A 23,706-nucleotide genomic window follows, 5' to 3' on the forward strand; every position below is an offset into this window, starting at 1 on the left:
TATCCAAATTTGGGTCAAATGCAGTAAAAGGTTTTGATTGATTTTTTTTCAAGAGAGACAAAGCATTTCATTTCATTTTTCAATTCAAAGTGGTGTTTCAAATCAACGTTCATCTAATATTTAAAATATGCACACACAAAAACAGGCACAAAAAACCCTACCAAGCTAATTCTGAAACAAGAAGTACAAAGTAATTGTTTTAAGACCACTCAAAACATCAGGTGGTCTTGAAAACATTTGTTTCCTTGCATTTCTGTTCGTAAAGGTTTTTGCTTTGAATCAAACCTGATTTTTGTTTTGTTTCTTTGTTGTTTAGCTCCTTCTGAACCAAAAAAAATCCGTTATTCACTAAGCCCCATGTGGAAGTCATTAGTTCTAAGACTGATCTGAAAATCATGAGCTTTTATCTATCTATCTATTAGAGTACATCTCTCTGTGAGTCATCTGTCTGTGCATTTGTGACTCCATTTGTTCAAGAACTCCTCCTAAATCATAAGAGTTAGGACCACCAAATTCAGGATGCAGCTTCCTCTTACCCTAACTTAAACCTAGATCAGGCTTTGATTGTGCCTGGAAAACGGGAAGTGCTGGGAATGGGATTATTTTTGATAATATGGAAAGGGAGGGGGCAGAAAGTGAAGGGATATGAAGGGGAGGGGCACAGAGAGGAGGGACATGATTCTAAGAGTGGCCACTGGGGGCAGCTGCAGTACAAAGAGAGTAGTCAGCAGGGTTGGGGCATCTTGCCTGCCTCCAGATCAGGTAAGGAGCTCCTCTGCCCCAAACCTGGAGCCTCCCTCCTCCCCTGTGGAGAGCCTTCAGGCTGTGGGGGGGGGGGATGCCGAAGGAGGGGGCAGCTCCCAGACCCTTGCCCGCCAACAGCCTGCAGGACATGGGGGGATCCCTTGGAGGATGGAGAAGCACCAAAGCCTCACCTTCACAAAAGGCTGCAGGCCAGGGAGCTACTGGAGGGAGGGCAACTAGTGGGAGAGCAGCCCCCAGAGCCTGGTCCCTCCCTAAACTGCCTTGGTTTGTGCTGCAGAATGTGGGGGGACCCACTGAAGGAGGGGGTAGCCCCCGGAGCCTCATCCCCCCCAGACTTCAGGCTGCAGATGGGCCACTGGGGGCAGCCCCCAGAACCTCACTCCCACCCCAGACACTATTTTTGTTGCTCTAAGTGAGAGATACACAAACATCATAAAACCACCTTCAGATTCCTAAGACACGCTTTTGTGGAGATCACTGATTATTAGGGTTGCCACCGGACAGGCCAGTATTTGAGCTTTCTGTTTGAGAAACAAATTGAGAAAATATAAATGAGAAACTATAAATGTTCGGTATTTTCTAAATAAGATGTAATGTAGATTGTGATGTAATGTCAAGTGTGTCCGGTATTTTTGTTGAAACCATCTGGCAACCCTTCTTATGATATTACAGTACATGGGCCCTATGCCATGCAAAGGCCTGAGTATTGCTATTAGGTATGAAAAGCCCTTTTCAGTGGCTGGAATGTTCACAACTTCTTTGTAAGTGTCCCAGGAGCCCTTTCATTCTGACTCTGATTAAGTGTTAACTAATTTGTAGTGCAGTGGCTTACAGAGGCACCAAGCTCAGGACCAGGGCCCTTTTTTGCTGGGATGTATACTGCATACAGACATCATCCCTAAACCTGTAGTTCTCAACTGGTCGTCCATGATGACTTTTTCGGTGGTCCACAGGAACGTTGTCCAAAGTCACACGGCATGAGCAGGCACCGTCGTTAGGCTGTTTTATGCCATGTTCACAAGCACTCAGTGCATCATCCATAGCGTCACCTAGGACGCAACCACATTGTGTTGCCAGTAACTTCCATCTGAGGCTCTGAGCATCAGTGTAGCTGCCACCGTTGTGCTGAGCAGTTGCTATGTCGTTCATCCTGTGCTACATGTGCTGGAGGTGGTCCACAAAATTTTTTTGATTGGCCTGGTGGTCCGTGGACTGAAACGAGTTGAGAACCACTGCCCTAACCCAAGGAGTTTGCTTACACTCTGAGGAACAGCTTACTGCCTTTTCTTGAACCCCTCTGCACTGCCTTGGTTTGTGCTGCCAGTGAGGGCGGCAGCCTTGTGTATGTAATTCTCATTCATTGGAGTAACTGGGAAAAGCTGATAAATAAAACAGGGAGGGAAGGGTTAGTACAGATTCATAGACTCATAGAATCCTAAGGCTGGAAGAGACCTCAGGAGGTCATTGAGTCCAACCCCCTGCCCAAAGCAGGACCAACCCCAGTTAAATCAACCCAGCCAGGGCTTTGTCAAGCCAACTAACAGCAGATTCATTGCATTTGACCCCCTGATCTGAGAACCTGGATTCATCTCCTACTGCTATTCCTGGTTACAGGGAGTGTCCCCTCATGCCTTACATGGGCTACCTGTCTGGGGTCCCTGTTCCTCCTCCCACATGAGGATGCAAGAGGGTGAGCAGAGTCAGGGAGTGATTTTAGACTTGGATCCACCTTGGATGCCCCAGTCAGCACTTAGGAGGCAGTAAGCTGCACCAGGAGAAGGCCTGGCACAAAGTGCTTCTGCTGTGGCACAAAGGGGGAGGTAGGGATTCCTTTCTGACTTTGAGCCTATGGGTACATCTACACTGCAGAGTTTTCTCAGAAAAATGGCAGTTTTTCCAAAAAAACTTCACTTACATCCACACTGCTATTGCGTTCTTTTGAAAGAAAATCGAAAGTACGCAGGGGGTTTTCCGACTTTGGTAAACCTCATTCTATGAGGAAGAATGCCTTTTCCAAAAGAGCTCTTTCGGAAATCGGCTTGTGTGGATGCGGAAGAGGGAGGTTTTTTAAAAGAAGAGGCCTCCAGAAAAAAGCACAGGTGCCCTGCTAGCCACTTTGTCCATAGTAATCACAGCTGAAATGCAAGATAGCGTCCATTCAATGTGGATGCTATCTTTCGAAAAAGCAGATGGCTGTTTCGATGCGCTTTGGCAATGTGACTGCTCTCTTTTGGAAGAAGTTTTTCAGGAAGATCTCTTCCAAAAAAGCTTCTTTCGAAAGAAGCCTGCAGTCTAGATATACCCTATGTTGCATTGCTGCTGTAGCAGCACAAGCTGTTCCCCTTGCTCAAGGCATATTACATCTTAAACTGGCATCTTACAGTTACCTTAGGGCTTGATCCTGTGAGGGGCTAAGCGTGCTGACTTCAGCTGGAGCTAATGGCAGTGAGTACCATCTAGGTTTTATTTTGATTTTTGGTAGGAAAAGCTACTTTGTATTATTCAATACTAGAAGATTTACTTGGTATTGCTCAGGTCCTTAACTCAAGTTTTGTTTTTCTTCATTTAAATCATTATTCTGGGGTGGGGCTGGATGAGGGGTTCAGTATGCAGGCTGCCCCCGGGGAGAGAAGACAATCTCAGCCCTTTCTCACCACAGCAGCTTGGGCTAGGTGAGAAGTACCTGTCCATGGCCACTGCAGGTGTAGCAGGTACAGCTGGGGAAATGGAGACATGTCCCCTGGCTGGGAGAGGGAGAGAGACACAGACAAACAGATAAACTCTCGGAAATATATAGTAGATAGCTATCCCTTTCTCCACCCCTGCCCCTGCTGGCCCAAAGGGGTTATAGCTGTCCTGGTCCCCATCGCTGGCCCTTTGCTGCCCCCCTGTGGTCTTTCTACAGTATAACTACCTCCTACCAGACCCCTCCCTTTTCATTTTATGAGAAAGGATTATACTCCAGGCACATCTCATTGTCCTGGCACAACCAAACCCTGACCATGCTTTAAGTAATGATAGGAGGAAGCTGAATACCAAATTTGGTGGTATTACCATTTAGGAGGCGTTCTTGATGGATGGATAGATAGACAGATGCACATTTCTAAAATATAGAGAAAGATTAACATAACTCCTAGTTAAAATCTGAGGGTTGCTAAAATACCCTTGTCCCTCTGTGGTATATCTAAACAGTTGTATGCTGTCAATCAGTGATGCTATGTCTACACAGCAGCATTATTTTGGAATAACTGACTTTATTATGAAATAACAAAGAGCCACTACACTGCAAGCCGTTATTTCGAAATAATGGAGATCTGGAGGACTTCTTACTCTGACTCCTGGTAACCCTCACTTCATGAGGAGTAAGGGAAGTTGAAGGAAGCGTGTAGACAACACCAAAAGCCAAGTTACGTTATTGTGATTTCAGCTAAGCAATTGACATAACACAAGTTGCATAGCTTAATTTGACCTTAACCCTACTGTGTACATGTACCCTGAGTAACCTATATGTTTGTGACTAGCCTTGAATTGCTTCATAATGAAAAAACTCCAGGGCCCAGCAGTTTGGCTGGTCCCATTCTCACTAACAACAGGTAGTAATGATTTTTTGCTTTCCCAGCGATAGTGTGTGATTTGGTTCTAAATCCTTTTGCAGCATTGTTCTGTGAATTAATCTTTAGAGCCTGTGGGTGCAGCTTTGGTGTTTGAAGCTGAAAAGTCATAAGTATTCATTTCAACCTTCCAAAACCGCAGACTGAATGTAGCTATACAATGGAGGATGTTCCATTTATCTGTAACCTGGAGCTTTGGTTCTGTGTTTCTTTTACTATTCCCAGGAGATCCTAGGTTTTTGCCCTCTCAGATGTTGTTAACTTTAGACAAGGTGTGGAAATATTTGTTTATCCATATTGTTACTTACAAATTATCCAAAGGTGTACTAGTGCACTACATTCATGCCTGTGCCCCCAGGAGACTATCATCTTACCATCTAAATATACAAAGAAAGAACAGGCTAAAGAAAGGGCAAAAATATAACCAGACCATTTCTTTTCCATTGTTTCCCTTTTGTTTGTTTGTTTTTTGTATTATTCGATTGTTATTATTGTGAGTTGTATTACAACAGCATTTAGAGACCCTCATTTAGATGGGGGCTTCTTAGGGCTAAGTGCTGCACATCCACATAATCAAAGCTAATGCCTACACACTCTGAGTGAAGTAGACAAAGGGAGGAAGAAAAGGAAGGATGGTTGATGGCACTTTACAGTTGGGAAACTGAGGCAAAGGGAGATTCGGATCTAGATTTTATAAGTAGTTCAATATCGGTAATAAGTGGCAAGTTTTCAGAAGTGCTTAGCTCCCATGTAGGTTATGTCTACACTGCACACCATTTTTAGTGGCATGTAGTGTACACATAGTTACACACAGTGAAAAGCAGGCAGCATCCCCTAATGGTCCCTGTAAGCTTTTTCATCCACGTGCAGATTTTTTTCCATCCATGTGTGGAATCAATTTTATATATGCACCAATGCAGGTGCAAATGTGCAGTAGTAAAAACAACAAACCTAGCTGTGGGAGCTCTGCTTAGTGGCATTTGAATCTCTCTTGAACAGCCACACGAGTGCACAGATTACAGGGAACACTGGCTTCCACTTTGTAGTGTGTAACTACACATTAGTGAAAAGCTCTGGCAGGAAAGAGACAGCAGGGAAAACAACCTTCTGTTGGGGTTGGTGGGGTAGCATGCCGAAATGCACCAATCCCCCACCTGGGCTTAACAGCCCTGCCCTGGGTTAATTCCCACCTCCGCGTGACTACCTCTCTGCAGTGGATCGCTGTTGAAAGGCTCTGTGCCCTGAACGGTTGGATAGGGTGTGAAGGGGGAGTCCTGTCGAAGAGTCCTCCGGCTATTGGGGTTGAACTTGCACTTGCATTGTTCCCTCGGGATCCTTGGCTGGCCGGCATCTGGACCATGATGAGGTTGTTTGTGGGTCCTGCATCAGTGGCACCTAGCAGCGAGAGAGGAACTGTCCAGGATGACAGAAGAACTGCTCCGCGTGCCACATCAGTGGTATCTCTAGCCACTCTGCTATCCACTGCCAGGGCCACAAGACTCTCCCTGGCTGGTAAACAGGGCTGGAGGGTCGACGCCACCCTGTGTATGGGTGTTGATCCTCGCCGGCACCTCTGGGACCTCAGTTATGCCCTCAGGGCGCACAGTAAGCTAGCCCTTTCCTGCGAGTGTCCTTGATGCCTTTCCTACTCCAGGGCTTTCCTCTCCTCGGTTGCTCCGGCTCCAGGCTTTTTGTAGCTCGGAACCGGATGGCATGGCTGCACCTGCCCACCGGCGTCTTGCGCCGGGCATCCTGGCGCATTGTGCTCCCCCTGGGCCCTAGACTAGGTCCCTAAATGACAAAGGGGATATTATAGAGATCTATAAAATCGCAAATTGTGTGGCGAAAGTTACTAAGGAAAGGCTGTTTACCCCTTACCATAACACAAGAATCATGGGTCACCCAATGGAATTATTAGGCAGCAGGTTTAAAACAAACATAAGAAAATTCTTCACACAATGCAGAGTTAACCTGTGGATCTTGTCAAGGAATGTTGTAAAGGTCAAAAGTATCACTGGGTTCAAAAAAGAATGAATTAAGTTCATGGAAGTCCAGCAAATCTATCAATGGCTATTAGCCAAGAAGGTCAGGGACACAACCCTTGAATGTGTTGCAGTCCTCTAACCCTTGGTTTTTTGCTTTGTATATAGGTGATCTAGCCATCTTTAGAATAGAGAAAATGACACAAGCCAGATCCTGCTGTTGATGAAAGGGGTGTAGTAATCTGCATATGTTGCTGGGTGAGTTCTGAGAGGCATTGTGTTCCTCCCAGGAGGAACAGCACCAACACTGCATTGGAGTCATGTTGCTGTTCATTGCCTCTGGTTTAAAGTTGTGCTGAGGTGGTGATCATACTATTTTGGGTGGAGGAAAGACAGGATGTAGCTTCTACTTCAGCAAGGGAGGCATGATAGGATATTTCACCTTCCACGCTCAATATATATTGCCAGGATTTCCAACCTGATGGTGGTTTAATAGCATTGGGAAAGTTCTTTATCAAGTGAGCTGAAAAAAAGGGGGAGATCGTTGCAGTTAAAGCTTGTTAGTAGTCATGTACAGGAAACGTTTTCTTCCAGTAAGACTGAATACTTTGTTAGCAGAGTGGGAGTACTTTAGATTGGTAGTATAGGTTTGGTGGTAATCTCTCTCTTTTTTTATTAATTATATTGTTCTCTCAGCACTGACTTCAGTCAGATTAATGCCATGTTCTAGTCAGCAGGGCCATTCTATACCTTGCAGGGAGCACCTTGAAACACACATAGCCTTCATTTATATATAACTGTGATCTTGCATATAAAGCATGCCATGTAAGGTATCAGGGGAAAGGTTATGAAGTGATAAAACCTGTTGTTCTATCTATGTTTAGTGTAGATGAAGTTATGAGATTGTGTTATATGGTTGTTAAAACGGGCTATAAGTTGAGAAAACAGATATTAGCTCTCCAGAGAGAACAGCAAGAAAAGTAACTAACACCCGAGTAGGTGTCAAAACAATCATCAACAGCCATTGTCCAACAAGGCAGCTACAATTCAATGATTAACCTGCATGTGGCCACACCAAACGAATTGCTTGACCAAGTGTGGGGACTCAGCAATGCCCACCAGATATGTCTGGTCTTGTATTCTCAAAGCACATGGACTAAGGGTACAAAACCTAATTCAGTGGGCCCATGCTTCATCTTTCTCCTGCCCCCACCCATACTGCAAGCAACAATGACACTGAGAAGAATACTAAAGACTCCAACAGAGGAGACTGGCCCTGCTTTAAGGGAAAAACCTGTATATTAAGGACTGCAGTATCCAGTGGGTGGCCTCTGGTACTGAAGCCCTGAGACTGAGCAGTTATGCCCTGCATCTCTCAAACTTCTGAAAATTATTATATGAAGCTCAAAGAGTCAGTACATTTGTCACTCTTGACATAGACATTGAATGAGATATAAATCTTTCTGCCATTGTATAAAATGAGATGGCTCCCCATAATTCCAAATAGGAAATCATTGTGTAATATCAGAACACTGGCTATGAAATGTCTTAGAGGCTAGACTTCCAGATTATAATGAGTCTAGCATAACACTAGTTAAATGCTCCCTACCAGAGGATGAACTTCCAAGTATTTAATATTCTTAAAGACCTCAGAAGTCACTCAGTAACCAAGTCGCTGTGACTGGCCAGTACCCTAGTCCAGGTGAAAACATGGTACTTCTCGCACGTTGCATATACTGAGTGGTAGGTAACAGCACGAGAGGACACCGTTCTTATTAAAGTAGCCTGGCACTTTATTAAAGCAATGGTTTTCAGAGTTACTTGATCTGCCATTTCTCCATCTGTACAACTGACTTCTTGATGCCTCTTCCAAACTCTTTCCTTTGTAGCCCACGTTCCTCCCCATTTAATGTCAATTGCCTAACATCAGACTTCCCCCTAACGTGAGGAAAGTGATATGTAGCCATAAGTCACAGGTATGTAAAGATCCTCCCTGTCAAGAAGGGGAATGAAAAAACTGAAACAGGATGTAGGTAATTCATGCCACCCATCTCTAAAAGTAATAATATAATATGCACAGCTGGCCAGGACCGTATGCCAAAATAAAATGGGAGTTCAGCATATTAATATTAACTGAAATCCCCTCACAAATAAAAGGCACTTCTGGAACACATTATCACAAGGAACTTATAATATAGTATACAAATGTAGGGCCAAATAACCCTCTCAAGTATAGGCACATCCAAGTCTTTGGTCATTTCATTCCTTGAATCAAAGAGCTCCTGTTTTCCAGCCTTATTTTCTAACTCTCTTCCTGGATGCCCAGTCTCCATTGTCTTTTAGGTTGCAGAGAGTTAGCTCATTGACTATGTCTCTTAGACTATGTCTACACTACAGAGTTTTTTGGGAAAAAGGGCTGTTTTTCTGAAAAAACTCGTGGAGTGTCCACACCTCAAGCACATTTTTGCACAAAAAAAAAAAAAAAAAAAAATTAAAAGAACAGAGGGGTTTTTCCAGCATAGATTTTCCTCATTCTACGAGGAAAAAATGTCTTTTTGCGAAAGAGCTCTTTTGCAAAAAGGTGTGTGTGGACAGGGAAGAGGGGGTTTTTTGCACAAAAAGAGGAAAGAGGAAAAAGCACAGGTGCCCTGGTGACCATTCTGTGCATAGCAATCAAAGCGTACTTTTGAGAGAGCATCTATGCTGTATGGACACACTTTTTCGCAAAAGCACATCGCTTTTTCAAAGCACTTTTGCAGTGTGGACACACTCTTGCGCAAGAAGTTTTTGCAGAAGATCTCTTTGGATAAAAGATTCTTGAACAAGAAGCCTGCAGTCTAGATGTAGCCACTGTTCTACCCCATCTTTGGCACTCTAAGGCTATGTCTACACTCATAGAATCATAGAATAATAGGACTGGAAGGGACCTCAAGAGGCCATCGAGTCCAGCCCCCCGCCCTCAAGGCAGGACCAAGCTCCGTCTACACCATCCCTGACAGATGTCTATCTAACCTGTTCTTAAATATCTCCAGAGAGGGAGATTCCACCACCTCCCTTGGCAATTTATTCCAATATTTTACCACCCTGACAGTTAGGAATTTTTTCCTAATGTCCAATCTAAACCTCCCCTGCTGCACTTTAAGCCCATTACTCCTTGTCCTGTCCTCAGAAACCAAGAGGAACAAATTTTCTCCTTCCTCCTTGTGACACCCTTTTAGATATTTGAAAACCGCTATCATGTCCCCCCTTAATCTTCTTTTTTCCAAACTAAACAAGCCCAGTTCATGAAGCCTGGCTTCATAGGTCATGTTCTCTAAACCTTTAATCATTCTTGTCGCTCTTCTCTGTACCCTTTCCAATTTCTCCACATCTTTCTTGAAATGTGGTGCCCAGAACTGGACACAGTACTCCAACTGAGGCCTAACTAGTGCAGAGTAGAGCGGCAGAATGACTTCACGAGTTTTGCTTACAACACACCTGTTGATACAACCTAGAATCATATTTGCTTTTTTTGCAACAGCATCACACTGTTGACTCATATTCAACTTGTGGTCCACTATGACCCCTAGATCCCTTTCCGCCATGCTCCTTCCTAGACAGTCGCTTCCTATCTTGTATGTATGGAACTGATTGTTCCTTCCTAAGTGGAGCACTTTGCATTTCTCTTTATTAAACCTCATCCTGTTTACCTCTGACCATTTCTCTAACTTGCTAAGGTCATTTTGAATTATGTCCCTATCCTGCAAAGAAGTTGCAACCCCACCCAGTTTGGTATCATCTTCAAACTTAATAAGCGTACTCTCTATCCCAATATCTACATCATTGATGAAGATATTGAACAGTACGGGTCCCAAAACAGACCCTTGCGGAACTCCACTTGTTATCCCTTTCCAGCAGGATTTAGAACCGTTAACAACAACTCTCTGACTATGGTTATCCAGCCAATTATGCACCCACCTTATCGTGGCCCTTTCTAAGTTATATTTGCCTAGTTTATCAATAAGAATATCATGCGAGACCGTATCAAATGCCTTACTAAAGTCTAGGTATATGACATCCACCGCTTCTCCCTTATCCTATCAAAGAAAGCTATCAGATTAGTTTTGCATGACTTGTTCTTCACAAACCCATGCTGGCTATTTCCTATCACTTTATTACCTTCCAAGTGTTTGCATATGATTTCCTTAATTACCTGCTCCATTATCTTCCCTGGGACAGACGTTAAACTGACCGGTCTGTAGTTTCCTGGGTTGTTCTTATTCCCCTTTTTATAGATGGGCACAATATTTGCCCTTTTCCAGTCTTCTGGAATCTCCCCTGTCTGCCATGATTTTTCAGAGATCATAGCTAAAGGCTCAGATACCTCCTCTATCAGCTCCTTGAGTATCATGGGATGCATTTCATCAGGACCTGGTGACTTGCTGACATCTAACTTTCCTAAGTGATTTTTAACTTGTTCTTTGTGTATCCTATCTTCTAAACTTACCCTCTCTCTGCTTGTATTCACTACGTTAGGCACACCTCCAGACTTCTCGGTGAAGACCGAAACAAAGAAGTCATTGAGCATCTCCGCCATTTCCAAGTTTCCTGTTACTGCTTCTCCCTTCTCACTAACCAGTGGGCCTACCCTGTCCTTGGTCTTCCTCTTGCTTTTAATGTATTTATAAAAGGTCTTCTTGTTTCCCTTTATGCCTGTAGCTAGTTTGATCTCATTTTGTGCCTTTGCCTTTCTAATCTTACCCCTGCATTCCCGTGTTGCTTGCCTATATTCATCCTTTGTTATTTGTCCTAGTTCCCATTTTTTATATGACTCCTTTTTTATTTTGAGATCATGCAAGATCTCCTTGTTAAGCCAAGGTCTTTTGCCATATTTTCTATCTTTCCTACACAGCGGAATTATTTGCTTTTGGGCCCTTAACAACGTCCCTTTGAAATACTTCCAACTCTCCTCAGTTGTTTTTCCCTTCAGTCTTGCTTCCCATGGGACCTTACCTACAAGTTCTCTGAGCTTATCAAAATCTGCCTTCATGAAATCCATTACCTCAATTGTGCTGGTCTCCCTTCTACCTTTCCTTAAGATCATGAACTCTATTATTTCATGATCACTGTCCCCTATACTGTCTTCCACTTTCAAGTTCTCAACTAGTTCCTCCCTATTTGTTAAAACCAAATCCAGAACAGCTTCTCCTCTGGTAGCTTTTTCAACCTTCTGAAACAGAAAGTTGTCTCCAATGCAGTCCAGAAACTTATTGGATAGCCATTCTTCCTCCAGGGTTTTTTTTGGAAGACGCTCTTCTGGTATTTACCTGCATCTACACATGGCTGAATTTCGAAATAAACCCCTATTTTTGAAAGACCCCTGTAAACCTCACTGTAGGAGGAATAAAGGGTCTTTTGAAATAGGGGTTTATTTAGAAATTTGGCTGTGTGTAAATACTGGAAGAGTGTCTTCTGAAAAAAAAACCAGTGGAAGTATGCAAATGCACAGTGCTATTTGCATCCTTCTCCCGAAATAAAAATTGTGTGTAGACATACCTAAAGTCCAAAACAAGCATAAGGCAACACACATGCTTCCCATTCCTCTGGGAAATATGCTAGACATCTTGGTCCTTAGAGTACAGCTACACTGCAGAGTTAATGCAAGTGATTAGCAGGGGAGCGGTCACGCACCGCAAAGCCATGCATTAATTACTGTGTCCTCTCTGGTGCTGCATTCACCCCTAGGTAGCAGTAGTTTTGCAGGCATATCCCAGAGTTCTTTGGGTGCCTGAGGCAATCTATGATTCTTTCCCAGTGAATTTTGGAAGAATTTGATATCCTTCTAGGCACACAGGGGAATTGTGGGAAAGTTGTAGAGAAATATCAGTATGTGAGTAGTTTAGTTTAGCCTTTATCCTCACTATAAAGGGAGAAGTTCACTGTCCTGAGTTAAAGCAGCACTTGAACTGTAGCCTACCTACCCCTAGCCAGGCCCACTAGGTTGGGTTCGCAGCACAGCCAAACTCAAGCAAGAGGGCTTTGTGCGGGGGATGGGAATGGAAATTGGGGCACCCAGAGCTAAGCAACATTTTCAGACAAATAGTTTGATCAAAAATACATTTTCAGTTCACCTGAAGCTATTCATAAATTTGACATGAGTAGTTTTGCAACTCACAAAATGGCTGGAGGAGGAGAAGCAGAAACTATCCCTTTGTTGGTTGTGGAACTCACCTGAGGCACAGAAGATCCAGGCTCAAATTCACTCTTTTTTGCGTTAACCAATTCAGATTTGGTTTGATCCAAATGGTTTTGTTTGTTTTTTGCAGTTTTTCCGAACTGCTACTGAACTGAAAAATCAGACATTCTCCCAGATTCAGATCCTGATATAAATCTGTAACAAAGACATCCCTTAAGGCATTCTGGGGAAAGTCATACGTTTTCCCTGGTAGGTTCTCTAAGCTGTTAAATTTTGGCAAAAGAGTCAGCTAAGCAAGCAAAATTACCTCCCTGCTTTGAGTAGTCTTAAACAACACAGACTGGCCGTTTTCCTTACTGGCAATTCCAATTACAGAACAAAACATAACCCTCAGCCCTGGGTTACACTACAAATATATGTCAGTTTAACTATTTCACTCAGGGGGTGTGGAAAGCACAACATCTGGAGAGAATGGTGCCTTTGTTTCCCCAGCACTTGGAAAATTCCAATGTAGACAGCACTATGTCAATGGGAGAGCTTTTTCCATTGACATAGCTACCACCTCCCAGGGAGGAGGAGTAGCTATGCCCATTGAAGAAACTCAACCCATTAGCACCGGTAGTATCTTCACTAACCACTACAGTGGGGCAGCTGTGCCACCGTGGCCCTGTAAGTACAGACAAGCCCTTGATCTAAATGTTCTCAAGATCGGCTATTCCTGTGGTTTCCCTACAGGACCTTCTTTATGCCACTTGCCTGCTTCCTCTGTCCCAGAGAGATGCACCAAACCTTCCTATCACCTGATAGGAACAGCTCGCTAGCATGAGGCAGACAGAATTACTCAGCATCTTCAGATAGGGCTCTAGAACCAAAGCTTCTGGTAACTCAACAGAGGAGCCTTACCTTCCTATGCAGGATCCTGGAACCCACCACCATAGATCCCTAACATTCTTCCACTTCTCAGTTGCATAGTCAATACCAGCCTAAGTAATGGAACAAAACCTTTATAGGCACAGCTTGTCCTGGACAGGTATTGGGTTCAGCATGAGCTCAGATCCTCTGTTAAAGAGCAAAAAGGATGTATTTGTCAGTTGTATTAGCTCCATGATTGAAATAACCATGTGCATGTCTGAAACCATGTTAGCTGACTGTGTTTTAACCTGTGCTCCCTCTTTGCCTGACACATAGCCAACTAGCACAATTTCCAACATGTCAACCTGCATTTTACCAGGGCGGAGGATGTAATCATGTTTAACTTATTTGATTGAAAAATGCATCCTTTTGCCCCTTAAGCCATACCCTAAAAGGGGGCCAGGGGACATGTGGCTGTGTTATCTGAATATGATTTCAAGAGATACTGTTTTAAAAGGGGATTAATTAGAGGTGTTCCTTACCCCAGAGACACCAGTTAAACTGGGAATGGATGTGTCCTTCAGCCAGCCCAGCATGTCCCTAGTATCTCAGCTGAATTGATGCACAAATTCTATTTTAGCCTGGCCTACTGCTGGATCTCCTGGCCATCATAACAACCATTTTCATGTGCTGAGTGGCTTCGCCCTTAGTGCATTAATAAGACACATTGATGCTCATGCCTAGTAAATGGTTTCATTTGGTTGGTTTTAATAGTAAATGTTTCCCTAGAGAACAATAGTTAGAGTGCTGGCTTCCCTCCAGCAATCTGCTGTGAGACTCTTGCCATGTACCGTACAGAGAGACACGGTGGATGAGGTAATATCTTTTTCATTGGACCAACTTCTGGTAAAGGGAGAAAGACAAGCTTTTGACCTTATCCCTCCCACCTTGTCTCTCTAAGATCCTGGAACCAACCCAGCTACCACTACACTGCATAGTTAGAGTAACTCAGTTCTGAATCTCATTCTCTGGGTAGTGTGGGTTCTGTGTTTTCTCACTCCTGGGCTGAGAGATCAAGAGAGCTGGCTGAGGGTTCTCTCTAGTTAAGAAGGAGCTGATACTGGCTGGTTGGGGCAGGAATAGTAGGTTGGAGTGGGGTCTACCCCTTACAGAAGGTTTGTCCTTCTCTAGGCAAAGAGGCTTACAACTGAGGACTCTCCAGACTTTCTGATGATCCCGGAGTCCCGGGTGACAATGGTGAAGAAGAGCCTTCCTTATCTGTTTAGCATAGTATTGGTACTAGCTTCAGTGTAATCTTTGGGCTTTGCCAGTTACCCAGTCCCTTGTGACATCCCCACCCATTGGAATATTACAATGTTCCCTGCACGGGGCTCAGACACAGCTTGTGTAAGTTCTACAACCAGTGGATGACACGGAGGTTTTGTTAGTGGGACTGGCCATAAGACACACCTTTAACTCAGTGCTCCAGAGACTGCATTGGCTTCCAGTTCACTTCCTACGCAATTAAAAGTATTGTTACTGATTTTAAAACCCTGTACACTATGGCTCCTAGCTATCAGTGAACTGCTTCTCTCTCTCTTTGTGCTCTGTTGAGATCAGTCAATGCGTTGTGATAAGAGTCTCAAGATTTCATTGTCCAGGATTAGTGGAAGGGCATTTTTAGTGGAGGATCACTGACTCTGGCTTCCCTTGTTGGTCTGACAGAGTCTGGGTCTGTTAACCTTCAGGTCCATATGTTTTCCCTGGCTTTTCCCTGACAAGGTGAGGCTAGAGGACGTTCACAGCTTACTGTGATTAATGAGGAATTCTGCTGCGCAATCTAATCAGTTTTGGTTCATATCTGCTAATTAAGGAATTGGTTGATAATTTTCAATTATTTTATTAAGTTAGGGCGCTTAGGGAGAGTTGTGATGAGGGCAATTTTAGAATTTAAAAAATTAAATTAGAAATAATTAAAGCTGCCATCTAGAAATAAAGTGATCCAAGACTGCTCTGGTAAAACCAACGCTGATGCTCTTTTAATGGGCTTGATTTGTTGGTTATTTTCACCTTTTTAATCAGGATACTTGTGATATTTCTGTTTTTAAGCCCCAGGTCCTGGAGTCTTTTGATTAGGTGAGGAACTCAGCTTTCTTTTATAATAAAAGTAAGTTTCTAGGCCCCAGAATTACAGGGGAAAAAGCTTCAAAGTGTGACTCACGTGCACCTTGAAAATTAAAAGCCAGAAGTCAAATACAAAATACCTCAATTTTTTTAACTCTGATGATTTTAACACAATCTCCTGTTTGTTGGAGCTTAACACGTGATTTTGTAAGGGCATGGGTTGGAATTTATACTTATAGCAGTTTCTTCCCACTTCAAAGGTGTTTAACCCTTGCCTTACAAGATAGACAAATTAGGCAAAAATGGTTCACCCATCCTTGTTCCCTACTGTTTGTTATTATCAATAAAGTCTGCTATGAGCACTTCATCCTGTTATCAGAGAGGGTGAGGCTAATGTGGGCATTTCTGCTGACATGCCATTGCTTGATTACATAGCTCACTAATTCACATTTCTTTTCATTTGTCATCCACGTTCATCTAATAATTGATTGCAATGCAAAATATAATACCTAAATATTCTAATACAGGACACTTTGTAATATGGGCTTCAGTGGGAGTTACATAAGAATGACCATATTGGGTCAGACCAATGTTCCTTCTAGCCCAGTATCCTGTCTTCTGACCATGGCCAATAATACCAAGTGCCCCAGAGGGAGTGAACAGAACAGGTAATATCAAGTGATCCCTCCTCTGTCACTCATTCCCAGCTTCTAACAAACGGAGTCTTTTGGCACTAACCCTGCCCATACTGGCTAATCGCCATTAATGAACCTAGCCTTCATGAATTTATCTAGCTTTTTTTTAACCCTGTGTAAGTCCTGGTCTGTACAACATCCTCTGTCAAGAGTTCCACAGGTTGGCTGATTTCAGCAGCTTACAGAACTAAGCCCTTAACTCTTGGAAACACCGTCTGATAAGACCCATGGCTATATCTACACTCACGGCTTCTTGTGCCAGAAACATGCAAATTAGGCTAAGTGTGGAAAATCACTGAGCCTCATTTGCATACCTAATGAGCCATCATTTTTTCAGAAGAGGCTCTTGCGCCAGAAGGAGCCATCTACACTGCCCCTTCTTGCGCAAAAAAACCCCTTGGCTACGTCTAGATTGGCATGATTTTCCACAAATGCTTTTAATGGAAAAGTTTTCCGTTAAAAGCATTTGCGGAAAAGAGCATCTAGATTGGCACGGACGCTTTTCTGCAAAACAAATCTGAGCTGTCTACACTGGCCCCTTTTGCGCAACGGGAGCAGCATACTATTTCCACAAGAAGCACTGATTTCTTACATGAGATCTTCAGTGTTCTTGTGGAAATTCAAGCGGCCAGTGTAGACAGCTGGCAAGTTTTTCTGAAAAAGCAACTGCTTTTGCGGAAAAACTTGCCAGTCTAGACACAGCCCTCTTGCGCAATGCCGTTATGCCAATTAGTTTCAGGAGTAACGGCATAGCACAAGAGGGTTTTTCTTGCACAAGAAGGGGCAGCGTAGACTTCTTCTGCAAATATGGTGGCTCATTAGGTATGCAAATGAGGCTCAGCAATATTCCACGCTTAGCCTCATTTGCATATTTCTGGCACAAGACTCCGCAAGTGTAGACATAGCCCATGAGTGAATTAAACAGCACACACAGTCCACCAGGGTACTTTCAGACATGACTTTATTATCACTTTGTCCTCTTTATACCAGGTACAACACAACTATAGCCCAAGGGGAAGGCTTTTGCTTTGCACCCCCACTCCCTTTTTCAGGCTTCCTGGCTCATCCTTTTATCCTGTTTGTCTTTTCCCAGCTATTCATTCCTTACCCTAATTACCTTATTAGCCCATCAGATTCTCTACAGGCGTACAGTGGTCCCTTCTCACCTTCCACCCTAGCCACACCCACCCCAGTAGTTCTACGTCCCCAGGATGCAGGCTCTCCAAAGCTCTCTTTAGAACTGCCAACAGCCCATATGTTTCAAAGCAACATAATGAATGTTCTGAGAGGAATGTTTTTCTCGCATTTGGAAACCAATTTGTTGCTGTTTAAACTCAGAAAATAGCCCCAGTCTGTAATGCTAGGGTTGGATGGGAAGGGAATAGCTCTATGAAAATTTGCAAAAGGCACTTTGCTGTGGAAGCAGCATGCAGCTTTCACCTCTGTAATGCAATAGCAGCACAATGCCAGATAGGGTGACCATTTATGGCCTGTACAACCCAAGAGGGAAAATTTAATTACCTCATTATCAGGGCATATGTCCTAGTTGCAAATTCAGGCCATTAAGGCACAGGTACAAGTTTAGATTAGACAGAACTGCACCAGCCAGGTGGAACTTACAAACAGTGTTGCAAGTTAAAAAAAAAAAAAAGTGGCTCTAAGATTCACAGAATGCAAGTGATGTGTTTGTTGTGCCCCCCTCTTTAGAGAGAGAGGTTCACCACCTCCCCATGCCATCTCCAATAACTGACCTGCAGCGGGAGATGGCCCTTTAATGCCAAGTGACTAGTGCTCATGGGGGCACTAGCAGGAAGAGATCTCGGTCTGGGGAGATTATAGAGACTGATGCTTTGACTGTCCTCTGTGCAGGGAATATAGGAATGAGAAAGCTCCTTGCACCCTCTCCCCCTTTTGATGACCTACATGGGGATCAGGCACAATCAAGGCTCCACTGTTCCAGAAATTGTCAGTGACATGGGTTTTTCTGTGATTGTGGCAATAACAAAGAGATGTCTGGATATGCTGATTTACACCATCTGAAATTTCAATATCTCCCCCCACACACGCTCTCCTCATTCAATTTTCACATGAGTTGGGGTATTGCCCTTGATACATTGGCCACATTCCAACTTAGGTGATTACACTTCTCGCTGCCTGCCTTAGCCTGCTGTAATTTCACCTGGCTATGCTATGCTATGCTATTCCCCATTTTTTTACCCTAAACTTTGGGTTGTGTTCCTGCTCTCTATTAAACAGATTCTGCATTTCACCCTCATAGTGGCTATATTTAGCAGTGAGTGAAATGATGTCTGCTGATAGTTTACAAATGAGTCAATTATGCCTTTAAAGTACTTACAAATGTGTTAGGATAAAAAGCATTATGTAAATGTAAGATGATATTATTTGTGGATCTCAGATTTACTCAAAGTGGAACCACATTTCTGTTCATGGTGTTTTTTGTTGTCAAGGACAGATTGGAATGTATTTTTTTTCTTTCATTTGAATGATTCCCCTCTGGTAAGTCCAAAATTCAAGGGCATGTTTTATTTACAATAAAGATTTGCTTTTTGAGGTAAGCCCTGAAGTCTGTTACTTAGTCCATGCCAAACCATGATACTTTATCACTGTGTCTGTTGTGAGCAACCAGGCAATTAATACCACTTTTCAGCTGTTTTTTTAAAAAAAAGTTTTGTGGGCACACCTTATCCCTGCATTTAATTATGGCTATAGCTGTCTGTGAGTGCAAATGATTGTTTCAAGAGCTCTAGTTATCTTCTTGCTTCTGCTGACACCTATGCACCTACAAAACTGGAGAGACAGGTGAGGTTCCTTAACAAATGTTGCTGTTTGCCTCATTGAACTATTGCATCTAACTTTGTAAAGGACTATGGCAAATCAAATTGTTCTGATGTCCGATAAACTCATTCTAACAGGTGCTGGGGAACATGGCTGAATAAGGTACTATACCTTATGTAGAATAGTGATAGAAATGTAGCCGTGTTAGTCTGGTGTAGCTGAAACAAAATACAGGACTATGTAGCACTTTAAAGACTAACAAGATGGTTTATTAGATGATGAGCTTTCATGGGCCAGACCCACTTCCTCAGATCAAATAGTGGAAGAAAATAGTCACAACCATATATACCAAAGGATACAATTTAAAAAAATGAACACATATGAAAAGGACAAATCACATTTCAGAACAGAAGGGGGATGCAGGGGTGGGGGAAAGGAAGTTAAATGCCTGTGAGTTAATGATATTAGAGGTGGGGAAGGGGAGATGTCTGTGAGTTAATGGTATTAGAGGTGATAATTGGGGAAGCTATCTTTGTAATGGGTAAGGTAGTTAGGGTCTTCGTTCAGTCCCCTGCGGAGAGTGTCGAATTTTAGCATGAATGCCAGTTCAGAGGATTCCCTTTCAAGTGCAGATTTGAAAGTCTTCTGAATTAGGATGCATGTGATTAGGTCATTGAGACAGTGTCCTTTCTGGTTGAAATGTCAAGAAACTGTTTTTTCTTTGTGATCCTGTCTAATGTCTGTTTTGTGGGCATTGATTCTTTGGCGAAGTGTCTGAGACGTTTGTCCAATGTACAAAGCAGACGGATACTTTCGGCACATGATAGCATAGATTATATTTCTAGATGCACAGGAATATGTGTTCTTGATCTTATAAAAGATCCCCACCTCTAATATCATTAACTCACAGGCATTTACCTTTCTTCCCCTCTCCCTCCCCCCCCCCCCCCCCCACATCCCCCTTCTGTTCTTAAATGTGATTTGTCCTTTTCATATGTGTTCATTTTTTTTAATTGTATCCTTTGGTATATATGGTTGTGACTATTTTCTTCCACTATTTGATCTGAGGAAGTGGGTCTGGCCCACGAAAGCTCATCATCTAATAAACCATCTTGTTAGTCTTTAAAGTGCTACATAGTCCTGTATTTTGTTTCAGCTATACCTTATGTAGGTTAGTCTACTCTATAGAGTTCATCTGTTGTGTCTCGCTCATGTCAGTATCTAGCATGAAATTCCACACATGCCTTTTATTTAGGAAAGAACACAAAAGTATGTTATCTTATTCCTCTGGAATTTTCCACAGTTATTTAGCATGTTAGTTTAAACATAATTAGTTTGAGGGCTCTTGAAATTTATCTCTCTGAAGTTCTTATTTACATCAGGCTTGGAGTAGTTAATTTCACTTGAGGTAAACGTGAAGCATTAGATTGCAAACGTACCTAATCCATCTCTCCTCCCCCCATGACTAGAAATCCTGTGGTTAAAATAACACTGCCTCTATTCAGAGCACAAACTTAGAGCCGCTAGCTGAAGCAGACTCGGGATTTAGAGAACTCTCAGCAGATGAGTCTGTTAAGGTTTTGGTGTGGGTTTTTTTGTTTTGTTTTGTTTTGAAATCCTACTTCTGATTCATGAAAGGAAACCAGGATACCTTCTATTTGCATGCAAGGTAAAGATTTCCTGTGATCTGTGTGTATATATTTGGTGTGTGAAAACTGCAAAAGTGTTGCTGCTAATAGAGCTAAAAGCATTTGGCAAATGGCTTCACAATCTTTAACTGTTAATCTGGTCTTGTGCCTATTTCAATACAACAGGAATGAAATGAGAAGCTTACACAGAGAGGAGAGCAGCAGTGATTCTCTATCCCGTGGAAAAGAGGCTGAATGTTTAGGGAATAAATAAAATAATGTTTGGTGCAGTGACAAAACTAGATTTTATTGTTTGAGTCAGCCTAATGCTAAACTGGAACCTGATTTGTTTTGTTGAATGCTAAATCCAGTCACTCCCAGTGTCTGACCAGTGTAATCTCCATGTGAAATACTAAAGCTGTGTACTATAGGAGCACGCCGGATCTGTTCAGTGTACATATTAGTGCTATTACAATAAGAGAGCTATTATTCTAGAGCATTTTGATGCTGTGTTGCCAGATAATTAAGCGCCTTTATATTTTCTGTGTTGCTTTCAAAGACACAGTGTAAAAAAAAGAACATATTTTTCTTGAAACTCTATTTGATTCTGAAATGCAGGCATGCAATATAGTGTTTCATACAGTGTGCTTGAACTGTGTGCAGGGGTTTGAACTGTGCAAATGATGCCTGTGCTGCTTCTCCCCCAGTTTCGATCATAATAGATCCTAGGTATGAAATCAGTCCTTTGGGTCTTCATGCTTGGAAATCAATGGCCCCATCATTTGAAAATACGGGCAATATTGATTCCTGAGAACTGCTTGTTGGTTTGTTTTTTCCATATTGCCACTCAGCAGCCTATCGCATTCCTGAACTCTGTGTTCTTCTAACAGCACACAACACCACACAGATGCCCTCACAGGTGGTACTCTGAATCCTCCAAGCCCATTCACATTTTGAAGTGCTAACTTTCCCATCTCCTCTCTTCTAGTTCATAGCCTTTCTCTGTTTGGTGCTAGAGTGGCTCTTTATGTAGCTTATCTTGTGGGCTGTATTCATACAATACATGGCCATCACCTGCCCCCCACTGTCCCCAACATGCATCACCTCTAATAGCATGTCCCGAACTACACTGGTCCTAGGGAGAAACAGTGGTGAGGCTAGTAGCAAAGCAGGTTTCTCATGTCTCAGATTATGCAATGCCACTATAAAGCCCCTGGGTTGGCAAAGGCACATGCATCTTTAAAACTGACAGTACTTCTTTGTCTTGTGAAGAGAAATGCAGCTTATCGTTTTGTACTACTGCCCGCTTTATGGATTGGAACATAGAGTCTTATAATAAAGACACAGGCACAGGTTTTTAATGATACCAATGAGCAATGAACAACAAAGACATGTTAAAGAGGCAGCCAAGAGGAGATTAGATATTCTCAGGACAAAGAAATGTGGTTAGGTAGCAACTATAAAATTTCAGTATAGAAAGTCAAGCTGATGTCGTCATTTTAACTTCACAGGCTAGTGCCAAGAATTGTAAGTTCTGTATTTTTCAGAGAGGAAACCTCACCTTCCCCCCCGCCCCCATATTCACAATTTGTTCATGTGGAAAAATGAACCTTTATGGAAGATATTTATGGGAACCGGCCAGAGGAGTGTTTTGTATCATTATTAATAGAAATAATACATGTATGCAGAGAACCATTATATTTTACTGTAAGCTCCCTGTACCCAAGAAATAAGAAGCTCAAATGTTATGGAGGAAGGATGGTTTCAGAAAAACTGGTGGAAATATAGACAGAGCTGGAAGGGTAGGAAGAGCTGTTAAGGGCACAAAAGACTCATTCATTTCCTTGAATTCACATATTCTCCCTGTGACTTTGGGAAGATGCACATGAAATGAATAGCATCACCAGCCTTTCTCTCTACAGTGTGAATGTTGTTTATATATACAGCACCATAGATGGGCATGGTGCTTCAACCGACAAATGCAGATGATGGAAATGTAAAATGGAGGTCCTGATCATTAAATTCTATCCTAGGTAATTAGGTTCTGACTTTCTAAATTCTCCCAAGAGAGTCAAGTTGTTTGGGATCTTTCACTTTCTGCCCTAACCTCTGGTGTAGTTTTGTGCACTGTTGAACAGCTGTTGTGTTCTGTTGCGAAGGTAGCTGTGTGCTCGGGGTGAGTGGATTCATGCACAGAGATGGTTTGGGTAATGCCACCAAACCTTTGGCTGCAGCATGCCTTGGATTACGGAAGTCCCTGACTATCAAAAATGATGTGCAATGTCACTGGAATACTTGTAACTTATGTTCTAGTGATGTGTAGTGAACAAACTGCTGTTCACTGACTGAGGGCTGAAGTTGCCGTACTTAGATCTACTTTTCATGGTGTCTGCATGGCAGTGTTTACAGGATTGACAGGCAGCGACCAATCCTGGCCAGTGGTCTGGTCATACCCAGGGTTATGTCTACATTGGCAAGATTTTGCGCAAATACTTTTAACGCAAGAGTTTTTGCGTTAAGGTACTTCTGCAAGAGAGCGTCAACACTGGCATGTGCTTTTGCGCAAGAGATGTGCTTTTGCGCAAAAGAATCAGTTCCAGTGTAGACTCTCTCTTGCACAAGAAAGCTCTGATGTCCATTTTAGCCATCGGGATTTCTTGCGCAAGAAATTCATGTTGCCTGTCTACACTGGCCTCTTGCACAAGAACAGTTGCGCAAGAGGGCTTTTTCCTGAGCGGGAGCATCATAGTTCTTGCACAAGAAGCCCTGATTTCTTACATTAGAACGTCAGTGTTCTTGCGCAAGAACTCGTAGCCAGTGTAGACAGGCAGCAAGTTTTTGCGCAAAAGCGGCCACTTTTGTGCAAAATCTTGCCAATATAGACACAGCCCAAGAGTTCAATAGGGATAACCTGGCAACCTGAGATCTGTCTCTGTTTATTGCAGCACTGCCTGAGCCACAGCACAACTTCTCCCCTCCCACTATTTAAGAGGACACCTCCACCTAACTGTCATTCCCCTAACTCCATGACAAGCATACCTACCCGTTGTGAACACCTTCGCTCTTGTACTCTTCCCT

The 23,706-nt window shown here is 42.9% G+C and overlaps 1 protein-coding gene and 1 long non-coding RNA gene across 5 annotated transcripts in view; one reads left to right on the forward strand and one right to left on the reverse strand.

Moving 5' to 3' along the window:
- The window catches only part of LOC142827374 (uncharacterized), a 62,641-nt gene that overhangs the window by 15,144 nt on the left and 23,791 nt on the right, over window positions 1-23,706 (reverse strand). The gene's annotated exons all lie outside the window — the stretch shown is intronic.
- The window catches only part of JCAD (junctional cadherin 5 associated), an 86,876-nt gene continuing 81,989 nt past the window's right edge, over window positions 18,820-23,706 (forward strand). For 2 of the 4 annotated variants that reach the window (XM_075922594.2, XM_075922598.2), the window contains exon 1: window positions 18,820-19,024. Coding sequence is in view for 2 of the 4 variants with exons in the window: in XM_075922598.2 (XP_075778713.2) it covers window positions 18,951-19,024 (74 nt within the window). In the remaining 2 variants the exon portion in view is untranslated. Of the gene's footprint in view, window positions 19,025-20,495; window positions 20,670-23,706 lie in introns of those variants that run through there. The other 2 variants (XM_006110648.4, XM_006110645.4) reach the window with 2 other exon arrangements.

Source organism: Pelodiscus sinensis, chromosome 2 (genome assembly GCF_052426305.1).
Source record: "Pelodiscus sinensis isolate ZL-2025 chromosome 2, ASM5242630v1, whole genome shotgun sequence".
In the NCBI taxonomy this organism is placed as follows: domain Eukaryota; kingdom Metazoa; phylum Chordata; order Testudines; family Trionychidae; genus Pelodiscus; species Pelodiscus sinensis.